Raw genomic sequence first — 22,819 nt, 5'->3', positions numbered from 1 at the left:
TTGTCTTCATTCTCTTAGCACTCTTCCACAGAGCTAAAGTTTTTAATTTTAACTTCAACTTACCAATTTATCTTTCATTCATCATGCCTTTAATTGTTCCATTTTTAAATCACACCTCTACTGCCTGCTTAATTTTTTAATTATTGCCTGTCCTATATTAGAGTGTAATATTTTTATTTTATTTTTATTTTTTTTTACTTTTTTTTAAAGTTATTTTCAGCATAACAATATTCATTATTTTTTCACCACACCCAGTGTTCCATGCAATCCGTGCCCTCTATAATACCCACCACATTGTGCCCCAACCTCCTACCCCCCCACCACTTCAAACCCCTCTGATTGTTTTTCAGAGTCCATAGTCTCTCATGGTTCACCTCCCCTTCCAATTTCCCCCAACTCCCTTCTCCTCTCTAACTCCCCATGTCTTCCATGCTATTTGTTATGCTCCATAAATAAGTGAAACCAAATGTAATATTTTTATAAGCAGGGAATGTCTGTTTTCTTTCTTCAGGATACTCTATTCCCAGCCCCCAAAACAGGGCAGGTGCACAGTACTTCAATATTTATTGAATTAATTGTTCTAGTCAATTAAGGTACATGGAAATCTTTCAGGATTAATATCATATAAAATATGGATAATAATACTTTATATAACTAACAAAGTAATATTGAAAGATATATGCCAAGGGTCTTACAATGGCATGGCAGGCAGTAAATGGAAGCTATTGTTTTTATTATTCTACCTGAAAGAATATGGCATTTCCAAAAGCCAAAAGCTCCAGAAAGAGGGATCAGATGAAAGAGTAATCTGTCATTATCTCCCAATATGTTGAAACAAGAGCCATACACAGGGCTTTAAGCTTACATGAGACATTCCTGGGCCCTCAACTTAGTACAAACTTTGGCATATGAAAATGTTTTATTTAACCAAATATGCAACAGTTAAAACTACTGCAAATGTTAAAATATGCATCAAGAAGAATCTTAAATTGTATAGCATTTTCACATTTATGCATTTTTCTTCATGATATTTTCATATCAAACTTCTTTTTATTTTATCATCATTGTGTTTATCTCTAGGTTTTTTCTATTTTTTTAACTTCTGATAGTAAAGTTTCTGAAAATTAATTTTATTCCTTGATAACATCCTTTTCACTAGAAGAAAAAAGTCTTAAACCAATTAAACATGATGTGTTAGTGATTCTCAAACTTTGGAATCATAACATAGGGGTACCAGCTGGAAATAAAGATTCTTAGTGGTACCCCAGCTATTCTGAATCTGGGTTTATGGGAGGCTCAGGAATTTGAATTTTTATAGATATTACTCATCCTCACACAGGTGATTCTGAAACAAGTGGTCTATGAACTTTGTTTTGGAAAAACACTTGTGAAAGTAGCCTCTATAAAAAAGGGGAAGGGACGCCATGTGAGGGACAGTGAGCAGCAGTGGTCATGGACACTGAAGAGCATCATCAGATCCCTGAATTAGCTATATGGAGTCTCAGACTAAAGACCAACTTCAAGGTCTGATTTTGCTTCATCTAGTTAACATGAACTTTATTATATTTCTTGATATTATTATTACTGAGAGAGAGAGTGAGAAGATGGAAGGAGAGAATCTTAAGCAGGCTCCACACCCAGCATAGAGTCCAACACAGGACTCGATCTCATGACCCCAAGATCATGACTTGAGCCAAACTCATGAGTTTGTCACTTAACTGACTGAGCCACCCAGGCATCCTGATAATATTATTTTTTTTAAAGCAATGGATCTACAGTCAGCAAAGTCTGAGCTCAAGGAAGCAAGATCCAAAGAGATAAGTGATTACACTTTCTCTTTCTTTTGCTCTTTCCTAGGATTTGTCTCTCAAATATCCATTTTCTGTCCTGAAATTCCCTTCTTCCCTGAAGATACACTCTTTCTGTGGAGATCTGATCCCCTAGCCTTCCAACCATATAAGCAAGACCACATCCCATGATCAATAGGATGCTACATTAGAACATAGTAACATACCACTCACACAAAGATAGTCAAGCAGCAGTGAAGAGTCAGCACACAGCACAGAAAAGCAAGTCCAGTATCTCTAGGAAAACAAAAATTCAGAGTACCAAGAGCAGAAGCATAAACCAAGGGATATTTGGGAGATACTCATCCTGAGAAAAAAGACAAGAAGAGTTGTAGTGGAATCCTTGCAATACCCCCAGCTCCCCTTTTCCTTATAGAGCTTACCTCTGTGAATAGGGCTCATGGAGATATATATATATATATATATATATATATATATCTCCTATAGAGAGAACATTCCCTCACCATCCCCCACATTGTGTTGTTTTATATATTAATAGGGTAGGTGGAAGATGAGAGATAGCATTATCTGACAGTAGGAGCTGTCAGATAGGGGAATGGCCTTGGATCAGATCTTAGCTAGAGAGTTCAGAAAGTTGATAAGAACTAGAGATTTTGTGGGACCAGTTCATTCCACCAACATCACACCCAGTAACAAAGACGGTGGAGAAAGAGAAAGTCTGTCATCAGAAGGCAAAGGTCTCTCTCCTCAGAGATGTGAGAGACATGCTTCTCTCTCTACTACTTTTTTCCAGTCTTACCTATCTTATATTTTCTAAAAATTTTATGTATTTATTTGAAAGAGAAAGAAAGAGAGAGCCAATCATGAGCAGGGGGGAGGGGCAGACAGACAAGAAGACTCCCTGCTAAGTAGGGAATCTGATGTGGGGCTCAATCCCAGGACCCTGAGATCATGATCTGAGCCAAAGTCAGAGGCCTGACTGACTGAGCCACCCAGGTATCCCAGTTACTTAATAAATACTGATTGGGTAAAAAAAAAAAAAAAAATTAATGATGGGACTAGCTGATATCACCGTATCGCTTAATAGTTGAGGTTGTATCCAAACAAACAAACAAAAACCCTATATGAACAGAAAATGGTATGGCCATCTCTGACTTAAAAAAAGTGATTCCATGAAGAAACTACCTCTTTTATCTGCACCTATTGTCACTTCACTCTATGAGATCCCTCTTAAAGTTGGATGAGGGCCATGTACATGTTTGTCTATACCCTGGCCTGGCTGCTGTAACTTCTTAGACAGAGTGGACAATCAGAGAATGTTGTTGACTGAAGAAAGAATACCCAAGTAACTGATCCAGAGCTCAAGAGGGCATGGAATTATAAAAACGGGATGGCGTGGAAGTAACTGTTGCATTACCACTTAAATGGAGCTGCTTATTGGACAAATGTGAAGAAGACTGCTTATCACTCAAAGTACAGCTTTTGGATCTATGTCAAATCAAAGAAGATTCATAAAGGCAATATGTGAGCATCCCATTGCTAGCAGATGCTAGTACATTCCAAATAAATTTAAAAAGTCTTAGACAATTAAGTCTATTATAAATTGGCCTTTTCAGCTGCAGTAACAATCAGTTCTATTCAATAAATAAACCCCTTAGTAACATATGAGAGACCCACACAGATGCTGGTTACAGACAAACTTTTTAAAAATATCTACAACTGTGGTCAAATATTAGATATATACAGGATTCATTAAAGCTACCTCCTCTTTTGTTCAAAACAATTGAGATAGTTTCAACCAATCTACTTTGGTTCTAGTTTTTTCTATAAAACCCACTGTTGGGTACATCTCTCCTCCTTCCTACCTGTTTTCTAGATAAATAAATGAACCTTCTGTGTTATCGCATGCAACCAACCTGAGCCTTTTCCCTTTGTATCTATGATCACTCTCACCAGTGGTTCCTTCTCTTGGTCTATGCTTGGATACTTCTGATTTGGGCTCAACAAAATACGCAAATAAACAAAAAATCATACTCTTTGCTTGCCTTTAATTATTTTCTCCAATCACTCTTTGATTTTTCCCTTTCCACATTGTGGCAATCTTTGAATCATGCCATAAGTGCTCGCTATGTGCCAGGCCCAGGGATACATAAAATCATAATATATAGTCCCTCATTTGAGTACCAGACTATCTACAGAAGCAAAAGTACAATGATGTATATAGTGCAATGATGGCCAAAGAAGACTATGGTGAGCTTTCCTCTAAATCCATTACTTTACCATCTTCAGCTTCCTGAAAATAAACTTTTTAATAAAATTAATGATACCAAGCAGAGAGAGTCAATTATTATATGGTTTCACTTATTTGTGGAGCATAAAAAATAGCATGGAGGACATGGGGAGTTAGATAGAAGGGGGTTAGGGTAAATTGGAAGGGGAGGTGAATCATGAGAGACTATGGACTCTGAAAAACAATCTGAGGGGGGTGGGAGGATGGGGGAACCAGGTGGCGGGTATTAGAGAGGGCATGGATTGCATGGAGCACTGGGTGTGGTGAAAAAAATGATACTGTTATGCTGAAAATAAATAAATAAATAAAATTTTAAAAAAAATTAATGATACCTTTCTAGCAAAATCCAAGGCATTTTTTTCATTTTTATCCTCCCCGATCTCAGAAAAATCTGATGTAATTGCAAGAGCATTCTGGAGTCTAGATTGATCACTGTCTCCTTTGCAAAATATTCTATTCTCTTTGATCAGGATTCTGCACTATCTTTGTTCTCTGGTCATATTTCAGGGCATGCCTCTCCTCTCTGTTTTTATCCCATCTTGTAATCTTAATTGAGCCTTTCATCCAAAACTGAACCTACATCTCTCTATTCTTCTCTATATATCAATTGCAATTACTCAAAAAAAAAAAAAAATCTGTCTCTGAAAGCTTCATTTATCAACTCAAAAGATGTCAAATTTCTCTGTTTCTTCAAAGTTCCATTCCCATAGCATTAACCATCTGCTAGGCAGTTCCTCTCATTCATCGATGTTTAAAATCAAGTCACTTCTCTCCATCCCTGTCACCCCTTAGATATCCCAATTAAGTTGTCTAGAGACAAAAATCTAGAATAAATATTAACTCTTATTTCTTCCTTTCAAGAAATGGCAAATCTTCTATTCTTTTTCATGATGCTTGTAACATCTAGTTTCTTACTTCTCTTCTTATTGCCACTATCCCAGTCCTAGAACCTCAAATTACTTCTACAGTAACATATAAGCAATCTGAGTCCAATCTTTCTCTGATTTAGTCAACTTTCCATGAGCTTACCAAAATAATCTGTAAAATATCACTTAAATGGGTAGGAGCCAATCAGCTAGCTTCCTTCTTTTCTTCCTATCTTTATTGCATCATGTTGTCTATACACAGCCTAATTGCTAAATTTTCCGACTATAGTCCCTTCTTATCATCTTACCAGATTTCTAACTATGCCTGAATATGAAACTTCTCATCAAATCAAGGCTTTGCTATCCATTTCCCAATTATCAGTATCATTTGTATCTCTTTACCTTTAAAAATCATGTTGCTTCAACCTGAAATGTTTACCCCATTACTCTTGACAGATTTTTAATCTATGCTTAGCTTTCCTCCTTGCTAATTCCAGCCTCATACCTTTCTTTTCCAACAGCAATTTAAATATTAACTGTCCTACAGATTTGGTTCCCTAGTATACACTTAAAGTATATTCTTAGAGTACCTTTAGAAGGTCAGGCATTATAAGACATCATTTAAAAAAAAAAAAAAAGACATCATTTAGCATAGAATACATCTATCCACAACAAATTAACATAGACTATCGGGCTGTTTCTCCTATGTAAATCTCACCTCTCTAACTCCATGTAAACTACAGGCTTATAGACCTATTAAAATGAGTGACTGTCATCTGTTTCCTATTGTGAAATACTAGCTGGCTAACAGGGATTGATGAGTCATTGAAGTGTAGATAATGGACAAGATGAGGATTAATCACCTAGGGAATTTTAAAATTTATTTTTTATTTTATTTATTTTTTTCCATTTTATTTTTACTTCTTTTCAATGTTCTAGCATTCATTGTTTATGCACCACATCCAGTGCTCCATGCAATATGTGCCCTCCATAATACCCACCACCAAGCTCACCGAATCCCCCACTGCCCCCATGGTCCATATATACAATGGAGTGTTATGCCTCCATCAGAAAGGATGAATACCCAACTTTTGTACCGACATGGACAGGACAGGAAGAAATTATGCTGAGTGAAATAAGTCAAGCAGAGAGTCAATTTTCATATGGTTTCACTTCCTTGTGGAGCATAAGGAATAACACAGAAGACATCAGGAGATGGAGAGAAGTGAGTTGGGGGAAACTGTAGGAGGAGACAAACCACGAGAGACTGCGGACTCTGAGAATCACCTAGGGAATTAAAAAAACCTTGATGCCTGGGTCCTACTCTATAGTTTCTAACTTAACTGATAAGGATTAAGGCCTGAACATCAAGAGTTTCAAAAGCTTTTCAGGCAATATTGAGAACTCCAGACTAATCCATAGTGCAGAAAGAGTTTCTAATCCAGGAATGTCTTAACGGTAAAGGTTAAAAATGCTTTGGCGGGGTGCCTGGGTGGCTCAGTCATCAGGCATCTGCCTTCGGCTCAGGTCACGATCCCAGAGTCCTGGGATTGCGTCCCAGCATCAGGCTCCCTACTCAGTGGGAAGCCTGCTTCTCTCTCTCCTAGTCCTGTTTTGTGTTCCCTCTCTCGCTGTGTCTCTGTCAAATAAATAAATAAAATCTTAAAAAAAAAAAAAAAATGTTTTGGCATTCTCTGTCCCAAGCTTTGTTTGCCCAGAGCTTCAATATAAAGACCTGCCATGTGCTAGAGTGACCATGCTAAGTACTTTGGGAGTAGAAATATGTACACATCATTGTTCCTATCCTGATGAAGTTTAAATTTAATTTAGGAGACAATATACACATATGTAATTAGCTATGATAAAACAGATACACAACACACAGACACAGACATAGACACAGACACACACACACATCCCTGACCAAATATTCCATCTTTACCTAAGTCTAAAATATCAAGAGTTCCAAATTTCAAGTACAGTGATTTATATTATTTAATATCTATTTCAATGATTTATTTTTGCCATTTTTTAAAACAGCGATTCTATCACACTTTTTTTATTTTTTTTTTTTTTTTGCAGGTTAGTACAGGAAAATCTTCTACTGGAATAATCTAGAGTAAAAATATCATCACCCCTCATACTGAGCACTTTTAAGAATCTGGCATAGAGTTTAGGTTTAAAAGAGATAATACATTTTTCAAATGATAAAGAAATTCAAACAACACTAAACCTAGAAACAATAACGGCATAACTAGATAATTTCATATATAATCTTGCTGCATTACAGTGGTTATAATTATGGATGCTTTGAAATCTTAAAAAACAAAACAAAAACAAAAACCAACAAGAAATGCTTCTGTATTAAGTCTAAAAATGGAGTTGCACAATATTAAAACTTCTGGCTTTGACTCATGCTGAAAATTATTGAGCAAGTGGCAACACTTCTGATCATTTGATTTAAAAGCAAAAACAACTCATTAGTAACAGATAACCTCTCAGCTTTAGTTCTAAACTACGCATTATTTGATAAGTGAGCATATACAGACACTAGGGCCATTTTACAGGAAGATATTATTTCTCAATGTCAGCATTCCCATAATTTCTGAATATCATCTTACAGGTAAGAAAGTAGATTTCTAGGGCGGGAGGAGATACTAAGTTTTGAAGTTTCCAACAACTAAATAGTCCTGTTCTAATCCTTAACTGCTCCCCTTGATCTCCTTCTCTCTCTCCGAAAATCAACCCAGGCTCTCATTTGTAAATAAAATCGAGGTATGGGGCCAATGGAAAAATTGGATAAAACCAGATGGGCTAAGGAGATTATACACTAAGAACTGAGATGGGGCAGAGGGCAGAAAGGAGAGCCCAAGGGCACAGATGCGAAGGAGAGCCTGAGGACCTTGTTGTCAGAGACAAGAGGCATCTCTCACATATGACAGACATCTGAACTCTATTTGTGGGTGAGAGATATTTGACAATGAGAGAAACAGAAAAAGAAAATTTCTAAAGCTTTTTCCTATAGAATGTTTGTTATTTTGCAGACTAAAGTAATGTTTCCTTAAATCTGACAATGTTCAGCAAAGTGGACATGTGATAGTTGAGGTTTTTTTTTTTTTTTTTTTTTAAGATTTTATTCATATATTTGAGAGAGAGACAGGGAGAGTGGCAGAGGGAGAGAGAGAGGCAGACTCTGCACTGGACTGGGAGCCCAAGGTTGGGCTCGATCCCAGGACTCAGGGATCATGACCTGAGCCAAAAGCAGACACTTCACTGGCTGAGCCTCCCTGGTGCCTCACTAGTCAAGCTTGTATAGAGTTAACACACAGGCATCACTTCTGATACATAATTTTTCTATAATGAGAGGTGGATAATACAGAGTAAGCTTAAAATATCCTCTACAAGAGTGACCTCTGTAAGCTGTCCTAAACTAGCATCTTCAAAAAATCTCACTCTCGGGACGCCTGGGTGGCTCAGCTGGTTAAGCATCCGCCTTCAGCTTGGGTCATGATCTTAGGGTCCTGGGATAGAGACCCATGTCAGGCTCCCACTTTTCCCTCAGCTTGTATTCTCTCTCTCTCTCTCTCTCTCTAATAAATAAATAAAATCTTTTTTAAAAATCCCACTCTCATATCCCCTGGACAGGCTGGCCAAGAACTATGTTGGTTATTACATCACATCCAAAAAAAAAAAAAAAAAAAAGCATTGCTTGTATAAGCTTTGAGAAAACTGAAATATTAATTTCTACAGAGTGTGTGAAAACTAAATTGTAAGGAAAAAATAAAGGAAAGCTAAAAGATTGTTGGAAAAAAACTAAAAAGGAAAATATATCACCATAAAAGATAAATGCTTTGAGAAAGCATTTTGGGACCAATCAAAACCCTCCTCACTAGGGATAGGTTCACTATCCTGAGTGTGGTGATGGTTTTACAGTGTATACATTTGTCAAAGCTTATAAAATTGTGCGCTTTAAATGTATGCAATTTATTATATGGCAGTCACCCTAAAAAAGAAAGGGAAAAATCCTACATATGCATGAAAACAAACAGTGTACATTTGCAATTCAGAAAGAATACCAGTCTTCAACAGCACTTGAAAATTTGGAAGCTTTCTTGTTGTTAACACACATATACAAATATTCTTCATCCACATTAGATGAAATCTGTAAAATCTAACATTTCAAATTACATAACAATTTATATTAGGGTAATGTAAATGAAATTAACTTTCAGGGGAGAGAAGATAGGGAAGAAGACGGCAGCATGAAGAATGATGGCTGTTGGTGGAGAAGGAGGGTTGGTCTTTCCAAGGACTAAATATCCATCTGTGAATTTTAAAAAGTGGTAGTTTTGTAGGAAGAAAAGGGATGGAACATTTATTCATCTATTGCTTCATTTATTCGAAAAATACTCATTGAAGTCTTCTGACTGCTAAGAACTGCAGAGCATGGATCAGCAAAAGAGACACGGTCTGGTTTCTACCTTTATTAATTTATAGTATCGCAGGGTAGCAAGTTATCAGTCAGGTTACTTCACAAATATTAAACTCTCCTATGCAATGCGATAAGGGAAGAAGCAACAAAAAAGTATGACAAAAGTGTCAGGAAAGGTTTCTAGGAAGGTTTTCTTTGAGCTGGGATGTCCAGCTCAAGGACATCCTGACTAAGGAATGAGTCATCCTTAACTATGTAAAAGAGGACAGTATGTACTAAAGCCCTGGGGCAGGTAGAACATGGTAGGTCTGAACAAAAAAGACAGGAACTGGTCCACTTGAGAGATACTTCAGAATTAAAAATCTATGGGACTTTGTAATAGTCTGTATTTGGAAGGAGAGAAAAATAACAAGAATGATACCAAGATTTCTGAAACGTGCAATGGGATACATATGCAGGGCTTTGACTGACATAGGAAACACAGGAAGGAGGCCAGGCTGGGGGGTAATCTGTTCTGATTTCATGGTGCCTTGGCATTTTCAACCACAAATTCTGAACAGAACTACACCAAAATTAAAAACTTCTGTGTATCAAAGAATACAATCAATGGAGTGAAAAGGAAACCTACAGAAAGGGAGAACACATTTGCAAAACAATATCTAATAAGGGGTTCATATCCAAAATGGATAAAGAAGCTCACAATGCAACAACACCACAAACTGATTTAAAAGTGAACAAAGGACATGAATACACATTTCTCCAAGGAAGATAGACAAAAGGCCAACCATCATATGACAAGATGCTCAATATAACTAATTATTAGATAAATGCTAATGGAAAGCACAAGGAGCCATCAACCTACCTGCATTACGATGACTATGATAAAAAAGAAAAGAAAACAAGCGTTCACAGGGATATGGCTCAACTGGAACCCTTGTGCACTGTTGGTGAAAATGTAAAAGGGTACAGTTGCTATGGAAAATAGTACAGAGGTTCCTCAAACAATTAAAAGTAGAATTACCATATAATCCAACAATTCCATCTCTAGGTATATACACAAAAGAACTGAAAAAGAGGTATTTCTATATTTATGTTCATAGCAGAACTATTCACAATAGCCAAAAGGCGGAAGAAAGCCCGTGTCTATCAGTGGATAAAGGGATAAAGAAAATGTGGTATATACATATACTAGATATTTTCAGTCCTAAAAATGAAGGAAATTCTGACCCATGCTCCAACATGGATGAACCATGAAGACATTATGCTAAGTGAAATAAGTCAGTCACTAAGAAATACTATATGGTCCCACTTATAAAGGTACATAGAGTAGCTAAATTCATAGAAAAGAGAAGTAGAAGAGTGGTTGCCAGGATCTAGGGCAATGGGAAAATGAAGAATTGTTGTTTTGTAGATAGATTTTCAGTCTTATAAGATGAAAAAAATCTGGAGATTGGCTGCTCAACAATGTGGTGAATATACCTAACACTACTGAATTATACACTTTTAAAAAAATGGTTAAAATGGTACACTTTATGTTATGTGTATTTTACCATAATTAAAAAAATTTTAAGTATGCTGAAAAATTGCATTATAGCTAACTAGCTAGTTATATAATTAACTGATCCATAGAGATCTAACTAGCTGTGAACTGAAGTTATAAATTTGAAAATCATACAAACCAACAATAATTTCATTATATAACTTCACAGTCATCTCCTCCCTCCTCTTTAAAACCCGGGACATTCAGTGACTCTGTAAGTATGAGGTATTCTCATCCTGCCCTCCCTAGAGCCCCAGTATGACACAGGAGTCCACATTCATCTACCAAGAGAAAACAACTCAGAAATCTGGAAGTAACTGAGGACATAAAGCTTTCATAGCTGTGCTTACTTACTGCCACAACTAAAAACCTCTCTATTTGTCTATGCACCTAAGTCCAGCAAATATTAAAAATGACAAGCACAGATACTGAGGAAAACAGAAGACGACTTCTTTGAGCAAATATGCACTGATTCTAGAGATAAATCCATTGTTTGCACATCAATATATAACCCTCTTGAACAATATTATTCTTCCTACCTTGCTTGCGCACATCCTCTACCGCGGCGACCAATTCTTCTTTGAGATCTTGGCTCTCCTTAGCGATCTGTTCACCCTTATCCAGGAAGTTTTGAGTGGCTTGTTCTACAGATGCAGCCAGTACATGGGCTTTCTTTGACCTCCCTTTCTTTTTACCAGATGGGCCTTTGTTGCTCGTGTTGACAAGGGTTGTCACCTTAAAGACCAAAGAAAAACTGTCAAACTAATCTGCACAATTGTCTAGGAAAAAACACATTATCATCTCGTCATTTTAAAACAGTCCTTGATTGTTAATTCATGAATGCACATCCCATGACCTAATCTTAAGGAAAATGGGGAATTATATGGGTTAGCTGTTTATATAAATAAACAGCCATTTATTTCATAGAGAAAAAAAAAAGCATGTGAATGAGTTGGAAGAGCAGACCCACTGGTAGTTTAGTTTCTAGTTCAATGGACATTGTGCTTTCACAGACAGGTAAGACATTGCACACTGGAGTAACCAGCTTTGGGGAAGCAAGAAAAAGAAAACCAATGTGGAGTTCTCTTCAAGCAATTCAGGACGACCAACACCCATTCTGAGTCCCTAGAGTCAGGATAAAGGTAAAAGAACAGTTAATAAAGGGTGGGTCATCAACGCCCACTACTTACAGGTCATTCACCAAGGACTTTTGAAGAGCTATGCTATTTCTGAATTCATCTTATAAAAACAAAATGGTAAATTTGATCTGAGGGAACCAAATGAATCAGTCTCAACATTTGGTTAACCAGCTAAAATTTCCAGATTTGAAATTAGATTTTCATTGCCACTCCTTATCCAAGTATCATGATTTGTATACATATCTCAACTGCCAAACTTCTTTTAGCACTATAAGAGTTATTTAATTTGCTAACAAAGCTGTTAGTATCTCTGAAACAACTTATCTCCTACAGATTTCTGATCCTTTCTTTTCTACCAGTGAGAAGTTTGAGAGTAGGGGACGGGGGTGGAGAACTGGTTTCATAGTCTGTTCAGCAAACTTTGTGAGTCACTGTGGCCTCCATATTTTTTATCAGCTTCATAAGAATGTGGATGCTGTGGTTTATTTCCATTAACATTTGCCCTGATTAGCAGACTCTGGATTTTACTGGAGATTATCAAGAAAACTAGTCCACACAGAAGTTCCAAATGCTGTTGTTTCTGCTATTTTATCCAAAATCCAAGAGCAAACAAAGTGATTAGTCAAAGTCACAATTAATGTCCAGTCAGTTTATAGGGCAAGCGATAACACCAGAGGGAAAAAGTATTGAATAAATGTGAACTAAGATGACAAATGCAAGCAGAAGCGATACTTAAGAGGTGGTGAATGTTAACACTGGGAGCTGTCATATTTAGCTCTCTTTTGACTGCTAAATAATTAGATGCAGTGAATTAAAGAAAGACTCTATAAGGACATGTAAGTACAAACACTAGACCAAAAAAAAAAAAAAAAAGAAAGAAAGGTAACATCATTAAGAATAAGACTGTCAGATAACGATCGCTGTAAAATGTGTATGTAGCCCATAACACATTAGTCTTTTCAGTTCCACCCACAATGAGGCAACCGTCAGAAGAAAGACAGCCTGTCACAAAAGTTACTTTCCTAAGGCACAAGAATGTTCTTTTTGGTTTTGTTTTGTTTTTAAGATTTTATTTTTTTGACAGAGAGTACAATCAGGGGAGGGGCAGGCAGAGGGAGAGGGAGCAGCATATAGGGCTGGATCCCAGGACCCTAGGATCATGACCTAAGCCAAAGGCAGATGCTTAACTGTCTGAGCCATCCAGACATCCCAAGAGTGTTCTCCTTAATAAAGATATACTTTAACACATTAACACACGACTCTTCTAGAACCTCAACTCCCCCAAACAGCCAATACCTGGAAATAAGCACAAAAGCCCCTTCAGCAAATACTGCGAACACCTCAAAAATCTTGATTTATGCTAGGCTCATTATCAGAGGCAAATACTCCTGTTCTCACTGATATCCCATTTATTCTCATTGTATATAAAATTCTGAGAAGTCCTGGGATCTAATTTCTTTCAGTCTTCTCCAATTAGAAACAACAGAGAGGGCAAAGTGTTGTTAACTTAGGGTATATTGACCTCTTGGGGAAGTAGAAGCTGAGAGTGAATATGTTAAAATAGCAAAATGACTAAATCATCCATTCATTTTCTGTAAAGGTAAACACATTCCAATTCTTCTGTTATCTCATGCGGCATTACTATATAAACATAGCTTAGGTATGCTTATAATAATGAGTTAGTATAAAGCGTTACTTTTACGAGAAAAAAAAAAAAAGCCACGGCATATTACAGAAGTTCCTAAGAAATATGTGATTAGGGCGCCTGGGTGGCTCAGTGGGTTAAGCCGCTGCCTTCGGCTCAGGTCATGATCTCAGGGTCCTGGGATCGAGTCCCGCATCGGGCTCTCTGCTCAGCGGAGAGCCTGCTTCCCTCTCTCTCTCTCTCTGCTTGCCTCTCCGTCTACTTGTGATTTCTCTCTGTTAAATAAATAAAATCTAAAAAAAAAAAAAAAAAAAAAAAAAAGAAATATGTGATTACATCAAAATGAAGCAAATCAGTTCAGTCCTCTACTCTGAGCTCTCATTTACTCATGAGTGGAAGACCATGATGGGATGAAAGAGAAAAGGAGAGGGAAAGTGATAGGGCTCCATAAATGCTCAGGTCTTAATCCTGAGAATAAAGTTTAGAATAAAGAAACAGTGGTCAACCCTCCCCACTGGTATTCAGTGTTTTATTAGAGGACAATGTCAACAAGTTGGATTTTTAAAAAAGAGAAATAAATGTTAGAAAGGCAAACAGCAAATTATGCTATTACCTATATAGAATACAACCATAGCAATAAAATGCAAAAGAATTCAAAGACAAACTATTAGAATTACCATAAGAGCAAAGAACAAGGTGGCTAGATACTAGATAGACAATAAAAAAAAAAAAAATCTGACATATACATCACTAACCAGTAAAAAAAAGAAAAAAAAAAAAAAAAGAAGAAGAAGAAATGTAGTTGTAGGGGCACCTGGTTGGCTCAGTCAGTTAAGTGTCTGACTCTTGGTTTTGGCTCAGGTCATGACTGGTGGTGGGATGGATCCCCAGGTAGGCTCTGCATTTAGCAGGGAGTCAGCTTGAAGATATTCTCATTCTACCCACCCCACCCCATTTGCACACATTCTCTCTCTCTCAAACAAATAAATATATCTCTTCAAAAATGTACTTTTAAATATCTTATTCACACTAATCATAAATTTATATTATCAGAGATAACCATAACACAAAACATAGATGGGGGGGAAAGATAAAAATTTTAATGAAGAACATAAAGGGTAACTTCAATAATCGTGAGACATACCGTATTCTTAGATGGGAAGACAAAAATGTTGAGATGTCATTTCTTTTCATATTATTCTACAAGTAGCATTCCAGATAGTAATACAACCAGCAAGAAAGCCAAGACAATTTCTCGTCTTTCAGTTCATTTCCCTTTCCAGTTGCAAAGTTAAAAGGCTTTTAGTAAATTAGGGAAAGGTCATTTAGGATGTGCATAGCAGGACTCTCGTTGCTCACTTTTTGGCCAGTGTATTTTAGTCAAGCCCCACTACGCAACTCTCCAATTCAATTCCACTCTCCTGCTAGCTGAGCACACTCTCCTACCCTCCAGTAAGAATCGATGGCACTTTATACTATTAAACATTTTCCTTTTCTCCCACTTGAAGCTATCTTTTTCACCTTGATGTTATAGATTTTTATTCTTCTTGACCTATACCTATATTTTCAACTTAAAATTGTGAAAGTTAAAGCCCATCTATGCCAGTTCTATTCTGGTATTTTACAGATGAAGAAATTAGGCTTAAAGATGCATCACAGGTTGAAAAACTAGCTTCCTTAAATTCATATGGTTCAAGAAAAACTAAAGGCTAAATTATTCCTGATTCTGATACTATTTCATTAGAATTTTATTATTCAGTAGTTTCTTCTAGTTTTACTCTCTAACTGAATGAGAGTCTGTTAAAGGATAAAATAATCTTAAAATATATTTCTTCTTCATATTTGTCTCAATTATTATCTATATGTGCTATTTGTATCCTACTGTTATCTTTACATTCAATGGCATTATTTAGATATCTTTGTGTAAGAATGTACTTATCAATTTAGGGCAACATTAACCAACAGTTTTATCCTACCTTTCCACAATGCCTTATAACATCTGATATATTCAAAGGTCTCAAGCTGAATAAACACATCAGGGATCTTTGTATCAGTTGAGTGTGAAGGATGGACAAAAGTGTCCTAAATTTACTGTTAACTAACACAATGGTAGAGCTGAGGGCTTCCATAAAAACGGTATTCTCCTCCAAATAAAATGAAGAAGAATAAAAGACTGGGATATACTTAAGAACAAAAATCAGAGTTTTTACTGAAAACAACCACTATTTAGTCTCACAGATACGTCCACCACCTCCTCAGTAAGCTAGGGTGTATCCCAACTATCAATGCTCGGCAAGAGCACAGGTGACTTCAATATAAGAACATATTGGAATCCATAACTGGATGCCTTAGAGAAGGCAAAGCAGCAGGGACATATTCTGATCAAAAGGTAGTAGGCACAGAGGCAGCTCAGTGACCTCTGATGCTACAGGTATCTGTGCTTATGATTCAATATTCAGATTGGCACTGGGTCTTGGGTATATAGTCCTTAATAGACAATTATTAAGTATTCAAGGCAGTCGTTTAAGAGATGGCTATTCTGTGGAAATTCCTGGTAGAATGTTATGCCTCCTCCTACCCCAAACAGGCACTCTCTCTCTAATGCCCACATCAATTTTCACCAAAGCCCAGAGTCATATAAGATCCAAATCTCTTCTTTCCTTTCTAACAATTTGCGAGTACATCTTTTTGTGCAATAAGAGAAAGAACGAAAGAAAGAAGAAAAAAGAAAAGGAAGAAAAAGAAAAGAGAGAGGAAGGAAAAGAAAAGGAAGGAAGAAAAGAAAAGAGAGAAGAAAAGGAAGGGAAGGGAAAAGAAGGGAGAAGGGAAGGGAAGAGGATAGTAGGGAAGGGAAGGGAAGGGAAAGGAAGAAAAGAGAAGGAAAGAAGGGAAAAGAAGAGAAAAAAATTCTATCCAGCAACAGAGACCAGGAGTAATAACATGAATATTGAGCTATGTAGAATTGGAATGATGTTTCTAAGGCAGTAAGGAGACCAGATCTACTTGGTAAAAAGGCTGTATATGAGTGATACGGAAAGTGAAGTTAGACAGATGTGGTGGAACAAACTTTGGTCAATGCCAAGCAAAGAGCTGAGATTTTATTAGTCACTGCCAATTTTTTTAGCATATATTTAAAGTGTTCGTTTTTGTCTTTCTATTCATTTCTCAGCCCACTAAATTTTGGTTTTATTCCCATACCTCCTGTAGCAAAGTTCTCTTAAACTGATCTCTCACTAAGGTAATCAATAAGTTGCCAAAATCTAATTATTTTTTATCACATCATACCACTCTGCCACATTTAGTGCTATTGACTCAACTTTCTTTCCTTCTGGAAATGTCTCTTGGCTAACTCTCTAAGCAGTATGCTTCTCCAAACTCCCGTAGCTTTAAAAAGGACATTATCATCAAACTTACTTCTCTCTGTACCTATCTTCGTCTCCCTCCCCCCCCATGCTAAGAAAGGCATTCTGCTACCATCACTCCTTTAACTGTTCTTCTGAACACATCCTCCAGAACCCTGTTTCTTTAACTAGGCCAACTTTTCTCTAAATTTTTCACATGCCCCTTTCTGTAGGCTCTTCAACCTTAGTTTAGAAGGATACTAACTATTCTCTAGTTCTACCTCCTATCTTTCTTCAACGTCCCTGCCTCTCATTTGAGTAGGGAAGAAATCCTTCAGCTCATAGGTAAGGGTATAGTGGTCAAAGGTCCTACATTCTTGACATAATGATGGCCCCAATGGACTCTGGCTGAAGGAAAACATTAGCAATAGCCAGAAGATGGGCACCACTGTTTTCAGATGCGCTGAAGGTACGATCTGAGTATAAAACCATCAGAGCCAGGCTGGTATTAGACTGGCTAATCAACATATAATGTCTTAAAATTCACCCCTGCATTCCTGAGTAATAGCAATAAAGCTGTGTCCCGGATCACTTCTTTCTTTACTTTTTCTTGTAATGTGTTTTATTGTAAGATTTGTTCATCTGACTATGTCCCATCATGATCTCTACTTGATCAGTTCTCCGCTTCCATAATCTAAAAGCTGAATAGACATGGAATACTTCTTTTTTTCCCAAAACAATAAGCCACAGTCAGGGCACCAAGATACTTTGTCTCAGCAACTCTGTCACATCTGCCAAGAACCAGCAACAGAGTAGTTTATCTAAGCCTTCCCCATGGGGCAGTCAATTGAAAGTGAACTCTGGAGACATCAAGTGCCACCTGAGGCTAGTTAGAAATTAGAATTTTAGGCCCCACTCCAGACCTACTAAAAGAGAATCTGGATTTAACAAGATCCCTAGATAATTTATATGCACAATAAAATCTGAGAAACACTGAATTTTAGGACAACAATTCTCAGACTTGATCATGCCTAAAAATCACCAACATACCTGACAGAAGACAAACATAAATCTTACAGTGTCTCTGCTCAGGTAGGTCTGGGCTAGGGAATTTTGCATTAATCACCGAAGATCATGATATACATATGGATTATGGACCTTACTTTCACAAACAGTAGTCTAGTTGAAATGAAAAAAAAAAAAATGAAAGATGTGAAGCAATGACTTTCTAACAGGTGTCACGGCAAACCACTAGTCTTCAAAAATAGTTTATTGATGAATTAAGCAGCTGATTCTTGGCTAGAAGGCAACCTCCTCTACTGTGCAATCACAAAGAACATGGAAAAGTAAGATTACACAGATGTGGATGCTATGAATCAATCGTTGGAACTCTCCAGAAAAACAACAACACTGAACCAAGAGCTGGAAATAAAAATGGCAATGTCAGCATTGTTTTGTTGGACTCGTGTACGTTGCAGATATGAGTAGTAAGTCTTTGTGAATTCTACCATTGCGATTCTCTGAAGTACTTCATTCATCATAATTTCTCAGTTACAGTAAGAGGCGGCTGTGATGACTGCTGCAGCTTAAAAAGAGCAAGTTTTCTGAGGCAAAATATTTGAAAACAAAATTATCAAAAACAAGTTATTTATTCCAAGAACAACTAAAAATAAACGAAAAATTCCCAAAAGAAGAAAACCTGTCTGACTTAAGATAGGAGAAAGTTAAATGCTCAAATGGCAATATATTTGTTGTTGTTTTTTAATAGAATCAGTTTTATTTATTTATTTTTAAAGATTTTATTTATTTGACAGAGAGAGAGAAAGATCACAAGTGGGCAGAGACAGAAAGGAGGAAGCAGGCTCCCTGCCAAGCAGAAAGCCAGATGCAGCAAAGCCAGATGCAGGGCTCAATCCCAGGACCCTGAGATCACGACCCAAGCTGAAGGCAGAGGCTTAACCCACTGAACCACCCAGGCGCCCCAGCAGACACCCTTTTAGAGAGAAACAGAGCACACAAGCAGGGAGAATGGCAGGCTGAGGGAAAGGGGAAAAGCAAACCCCCCACTGAACAGGGACCCCAGTGCGGGACTTGATCTCAGGACTCTGGGATCATGACCTGAGCCAAAAGCAGATGTTTAACCAAATAAGCCACCCAAGCATCCCAACACTCTCAACTTTTTTTTTTTTAATTTTATTTATTTATTTGACAGAGAGAGATCACAAGTAGGTTGAGAGGCAGGCAGAGAGAGAGGAAGGCAGAGAGAGAGGAAGGGAAGCAGGCTCCCTGCTGAGCAGAGAGCCCGACAAGGGGCTCAGTCCCAGGACCCCAGGACCTGAGCCGAAGGCAGAGGCTTAACCCACTGAGCCACCCAGGCACCCAGGCACACCACACTTTTCAACTTTTAAATAAAATTACAAGGCAAACCTTCTCACTCAGTTGCTTTGGTACACAGTTCCCAAATAATTTCTTTTGAAGTATGAAATACCAAAAAGTAACATTGAGAAATTAACCCCAAAATAGATATTCTATAGTATAAATAAATATAATAAATTTTTGTCTCGGCTTAGGTGGCTGCAATTTATGAAGAGGTCCAATTGAGTACTGGATTATCTATTCATATAGGTAAGAAGTGATTCAAACTTATTTCCTAGAAAGTATCTCAGTAGTATCTCTAAGCCAAGATGAAATAGGGTAGCCTTCTCTTTAGATACATGTTCTTCATAAGAAAAATTTCTTTCAAGGATGTTAAGCTAACATTTTTCCCTGCTCTCTATTAAGGCATGCTGTTTCATATTTAAGTAGGTGCCCAGAGGAGCTCCATTTCTCACAATCTCTGGGGAGTATGGTCTAGATTCACTGCCTTCAAAAAAACGAGTCTGAGAGAAAACAGCATTCAGTTTGCTTGAAGGAAGTTCTGTGCATTCTCTCTCCACCAGTATAAAATCTCAACCAGTCTAAATTAAAGCAGAAAAGAAAAGAGAGAAATGGTATTATACTGGAGACTGGAAAAATGTTTTTAACTACCTTAGGGTGATATCACATACATCAACGGAGGGATACTACCACAATGAGTTTTAGGAAATCACTCTGTATACTGCAGGGTTTTTAATGTCATTTTCCATACTATACAGAGAAATTTCTCCATGACTTTAGTAGCAAGAATACTGCAATTTCTCCTTACAAACTGGTTTGACTTTATGCTATGGATGTTAACTGTATAATAAATTAATGCTTCCTTTTTGCATTGACTTCAAAAAGTTTAACCTAAATTTGTGATCCCTGTTAGAAGGCATATGATTTGATAATTACTATTACTGCATTAGTCTCAACCTTTGCCCTTATTTGTGCTTATACCTACCTTGCTTAAAAAAAAATTACTTTCTTTTAAGCTGTATTAACTTTCTAGTATTTTATATATCCTGTAAATTATCATATTTTTGCCTAAATGTAGTATTTTGCTGATTGTAAGATAAGCCTTTTTCTTCATATTTTTCTATATCTGAAATAAGGATGAATCCTACAGTCTATGTCTTTTAAAAGATGTATTTGATAGTAATTTTTTTTCCTCAGAGGCACTTAAATATGTATCTTTTAATTTATGGCATCTTAGATTTGATAAAACAAAATAATCACAAGATCAAATTTATTTCAAGGATCTACTTACAACCTGGGTTTTCCTAGAATCTGCAGGATTTTCAATATCTACTTACAGCCAATGAAACATGAAGTTCAAAATTAAGACACTGAAACAACACCAGACATTCACTGAAAGAGCATCGCTTAGAGTTGAAGATTCAGTGAGTAAGAAGACATTTCTGTTCTTAAAAGCCCTAAATGTTTTAACCATCCTTGTCCATCTGAGGAAAATCCCATGCTGTTTTGAATGTCACTAAAAATAAAAGAATGACTAAAATAAAAGAATGACTAAATATGTCCATGATTCACAACTTTGCATTTACGAAGGTTAAAATAAAATGAAGCAAAATAAAACTAAAGACTGTTCAAAGACAGTGTAGAAACAAATCTGAAACCAAAAGAAGTGGAGAATAGTTTTCACTCAATGCAGTTAGCTAACAGCTCACCCAAATTTCCATTCTCTCTAAAGCCATCAAGTCTTTTCATTTCAGTCTTTGATTGACAAAGACATCTGATTCTGGGGCACCTGGGTAACTCAGTCAGCTAAGCATCCAACTTTTGGTTTGGCTCAGGTCATGATCTCATGGGCCATGGACTGAGGCCTGTTAGGCTTCTCACTTGGCAACTGTCTGTTGAAGATTCTCTCTTTGTCCCTCCCCCCCACTCATTCTCACTCTTTCTCAAAAATAGGATAAATCTTAAAAAACAAAAACAAAAACAAAGGCACCTGATTACCTATTTTCCTTTTTTAAGATTAGTAGATTTTAATAATTAGTAGATTTTAATAATGTATACACTCTATAGGGAATAATAGATAATCAGTGGGATGTAAGAAAAATATCAGAACTTTACATCGATGTTTTTTAAAGATTTTGCTTATTTATCTGTCAGAGAGAGAGAGAGTGAGCACAAGCAGGGAGAGAAGCAGGCAGAGCAGGCAGAGGGAGAAGCAGGCTCCCGGCTAAGCAAGAAGCCCCATGAGGACTCCATCCCAGGACCTGGGATCATGACCTGGGTCAAAGGCAGACACTTAACAGACTGAGCCACCCAGGCATGCCTATATTGTTTTGTTTTGTTTTAATCTAAAAACATTTTTTAAATTAAGTCAGATTAATGTTTCATAAAAGGATTTACACTGACACAATCACCCCAGCCATATATCAGATGGTCCTGAGCCACATATGAGCTATATTGAGGGAAGGGTGGAGGTTCATATACCCAAGAAATTGGCAGTAGTGCCCTTACACCTCAATCTATGACTGGTTAGGTGGATTTGAGGGTTATATTAACTGATTTTCAAACACACACACACACACAGAAATGGACCACAGACTTAAAAAGACTTGCAAAATAACCAGAGCTTGAAGATAATACTAAAAATGCAAGCACAAAGTGAACTATAAGAAAATACAGAGCTGATCCTCCCCCTACTCTTTTTTTTTATTAAAGATTTTATTTAGTTATTTGACAGACAGAGATCACAAGTAGGCAGAGAGGCAGGCAGAGAGAGAGGAGGAAGCAGGCAGAGCAGAGAGCCGGATGCAGGGACCCTGGGATCATGACCCAAGCCGAATGCAAAGGCTTTAACCTACTGAGCCACCCAGGCGCCCCCTTCCCCCTACTCTTAATACTAGCTCTTTGCTGGCTACATAGGAGGCTGAAGAAAAGACAATTTCCTCAGAGCCACAAGTTGAATTATGTATTTACATCAATCATTACTAGTGATGAATCTCATCCCAGTTTCCCTGAGATATTAGCTAATGATGTTCTAAGGCAACTATGATTTGCAGAACTTTAAAAAAGTTAAGCCTACAGAATATTTAGCATTTAATTATATATTTTATATTTGTTATTTTTATTATGGTTAATAGGGAAGACTGTTGGGTGCTACCAAACCTATTTCTTTTTCCTCTGATCACAAGATAACACTACTTCACAATTTCCCTTGGAGTTGATGTGGCCAATTGAATTCTAGCCAACAGAATGTAAGAAAAGTTAGCGGTGCATGCTTTTCTCCATTTGCTTTGTTAAAATTCTCCTCCATGTTTATTCTCCCAAGAGGAGAATTTTGCAAACCAGATTTTGAAGAAGATAAAGCCACAAGATAGGAGGAGCCAAA

At 37.1% G+C, this 22,819-nt stretch overlaps 1 protein-coding gene across 6 annotated transcripts in view; it reads right to left on the bottom strand.

The window, feature by feature from the left end:
• CTNNA2 (catenin alpha 2) overlaps positions 1-22,819 on the bottom strand; it is a 1,151,183-nt gene that overhangs the window by 888,219 nt on the left and 240,145 nt on the right. For all 6 annotated transcript variants that reach the window (XM_044261515.1, XM_044261516.1, XM_044261517.1 and 3 more), the window contains one exon: positions 11,476-11,671. In XM_044261515.1, coding sequence (XP_044117450.1) covers positions 11,476-11,671 — 196 coding nt within the window. The remainder of the gene's footprint in view (positions 1-11,475; positions 11,672-22,819) is intronic.

This window comes from Neovison vison, chromosome 8, assembly GCF_020171115.1.
Source record: "Neovison vison isolate M4711 chromosome 8, ASM_NN_V1, whole genome shotgun sequence".
Lineage (NCBI taxonomy): Eukaryota > Metazoa > Chordata > Mammalia > Carnivora > Mustelidae > Neogale > Neogale vison.
The sequence above is the reverse complement of the archived record's forward strand: the minus strand, read 5'-3'. Positions and strand labels throughout refer to the sequence as shown.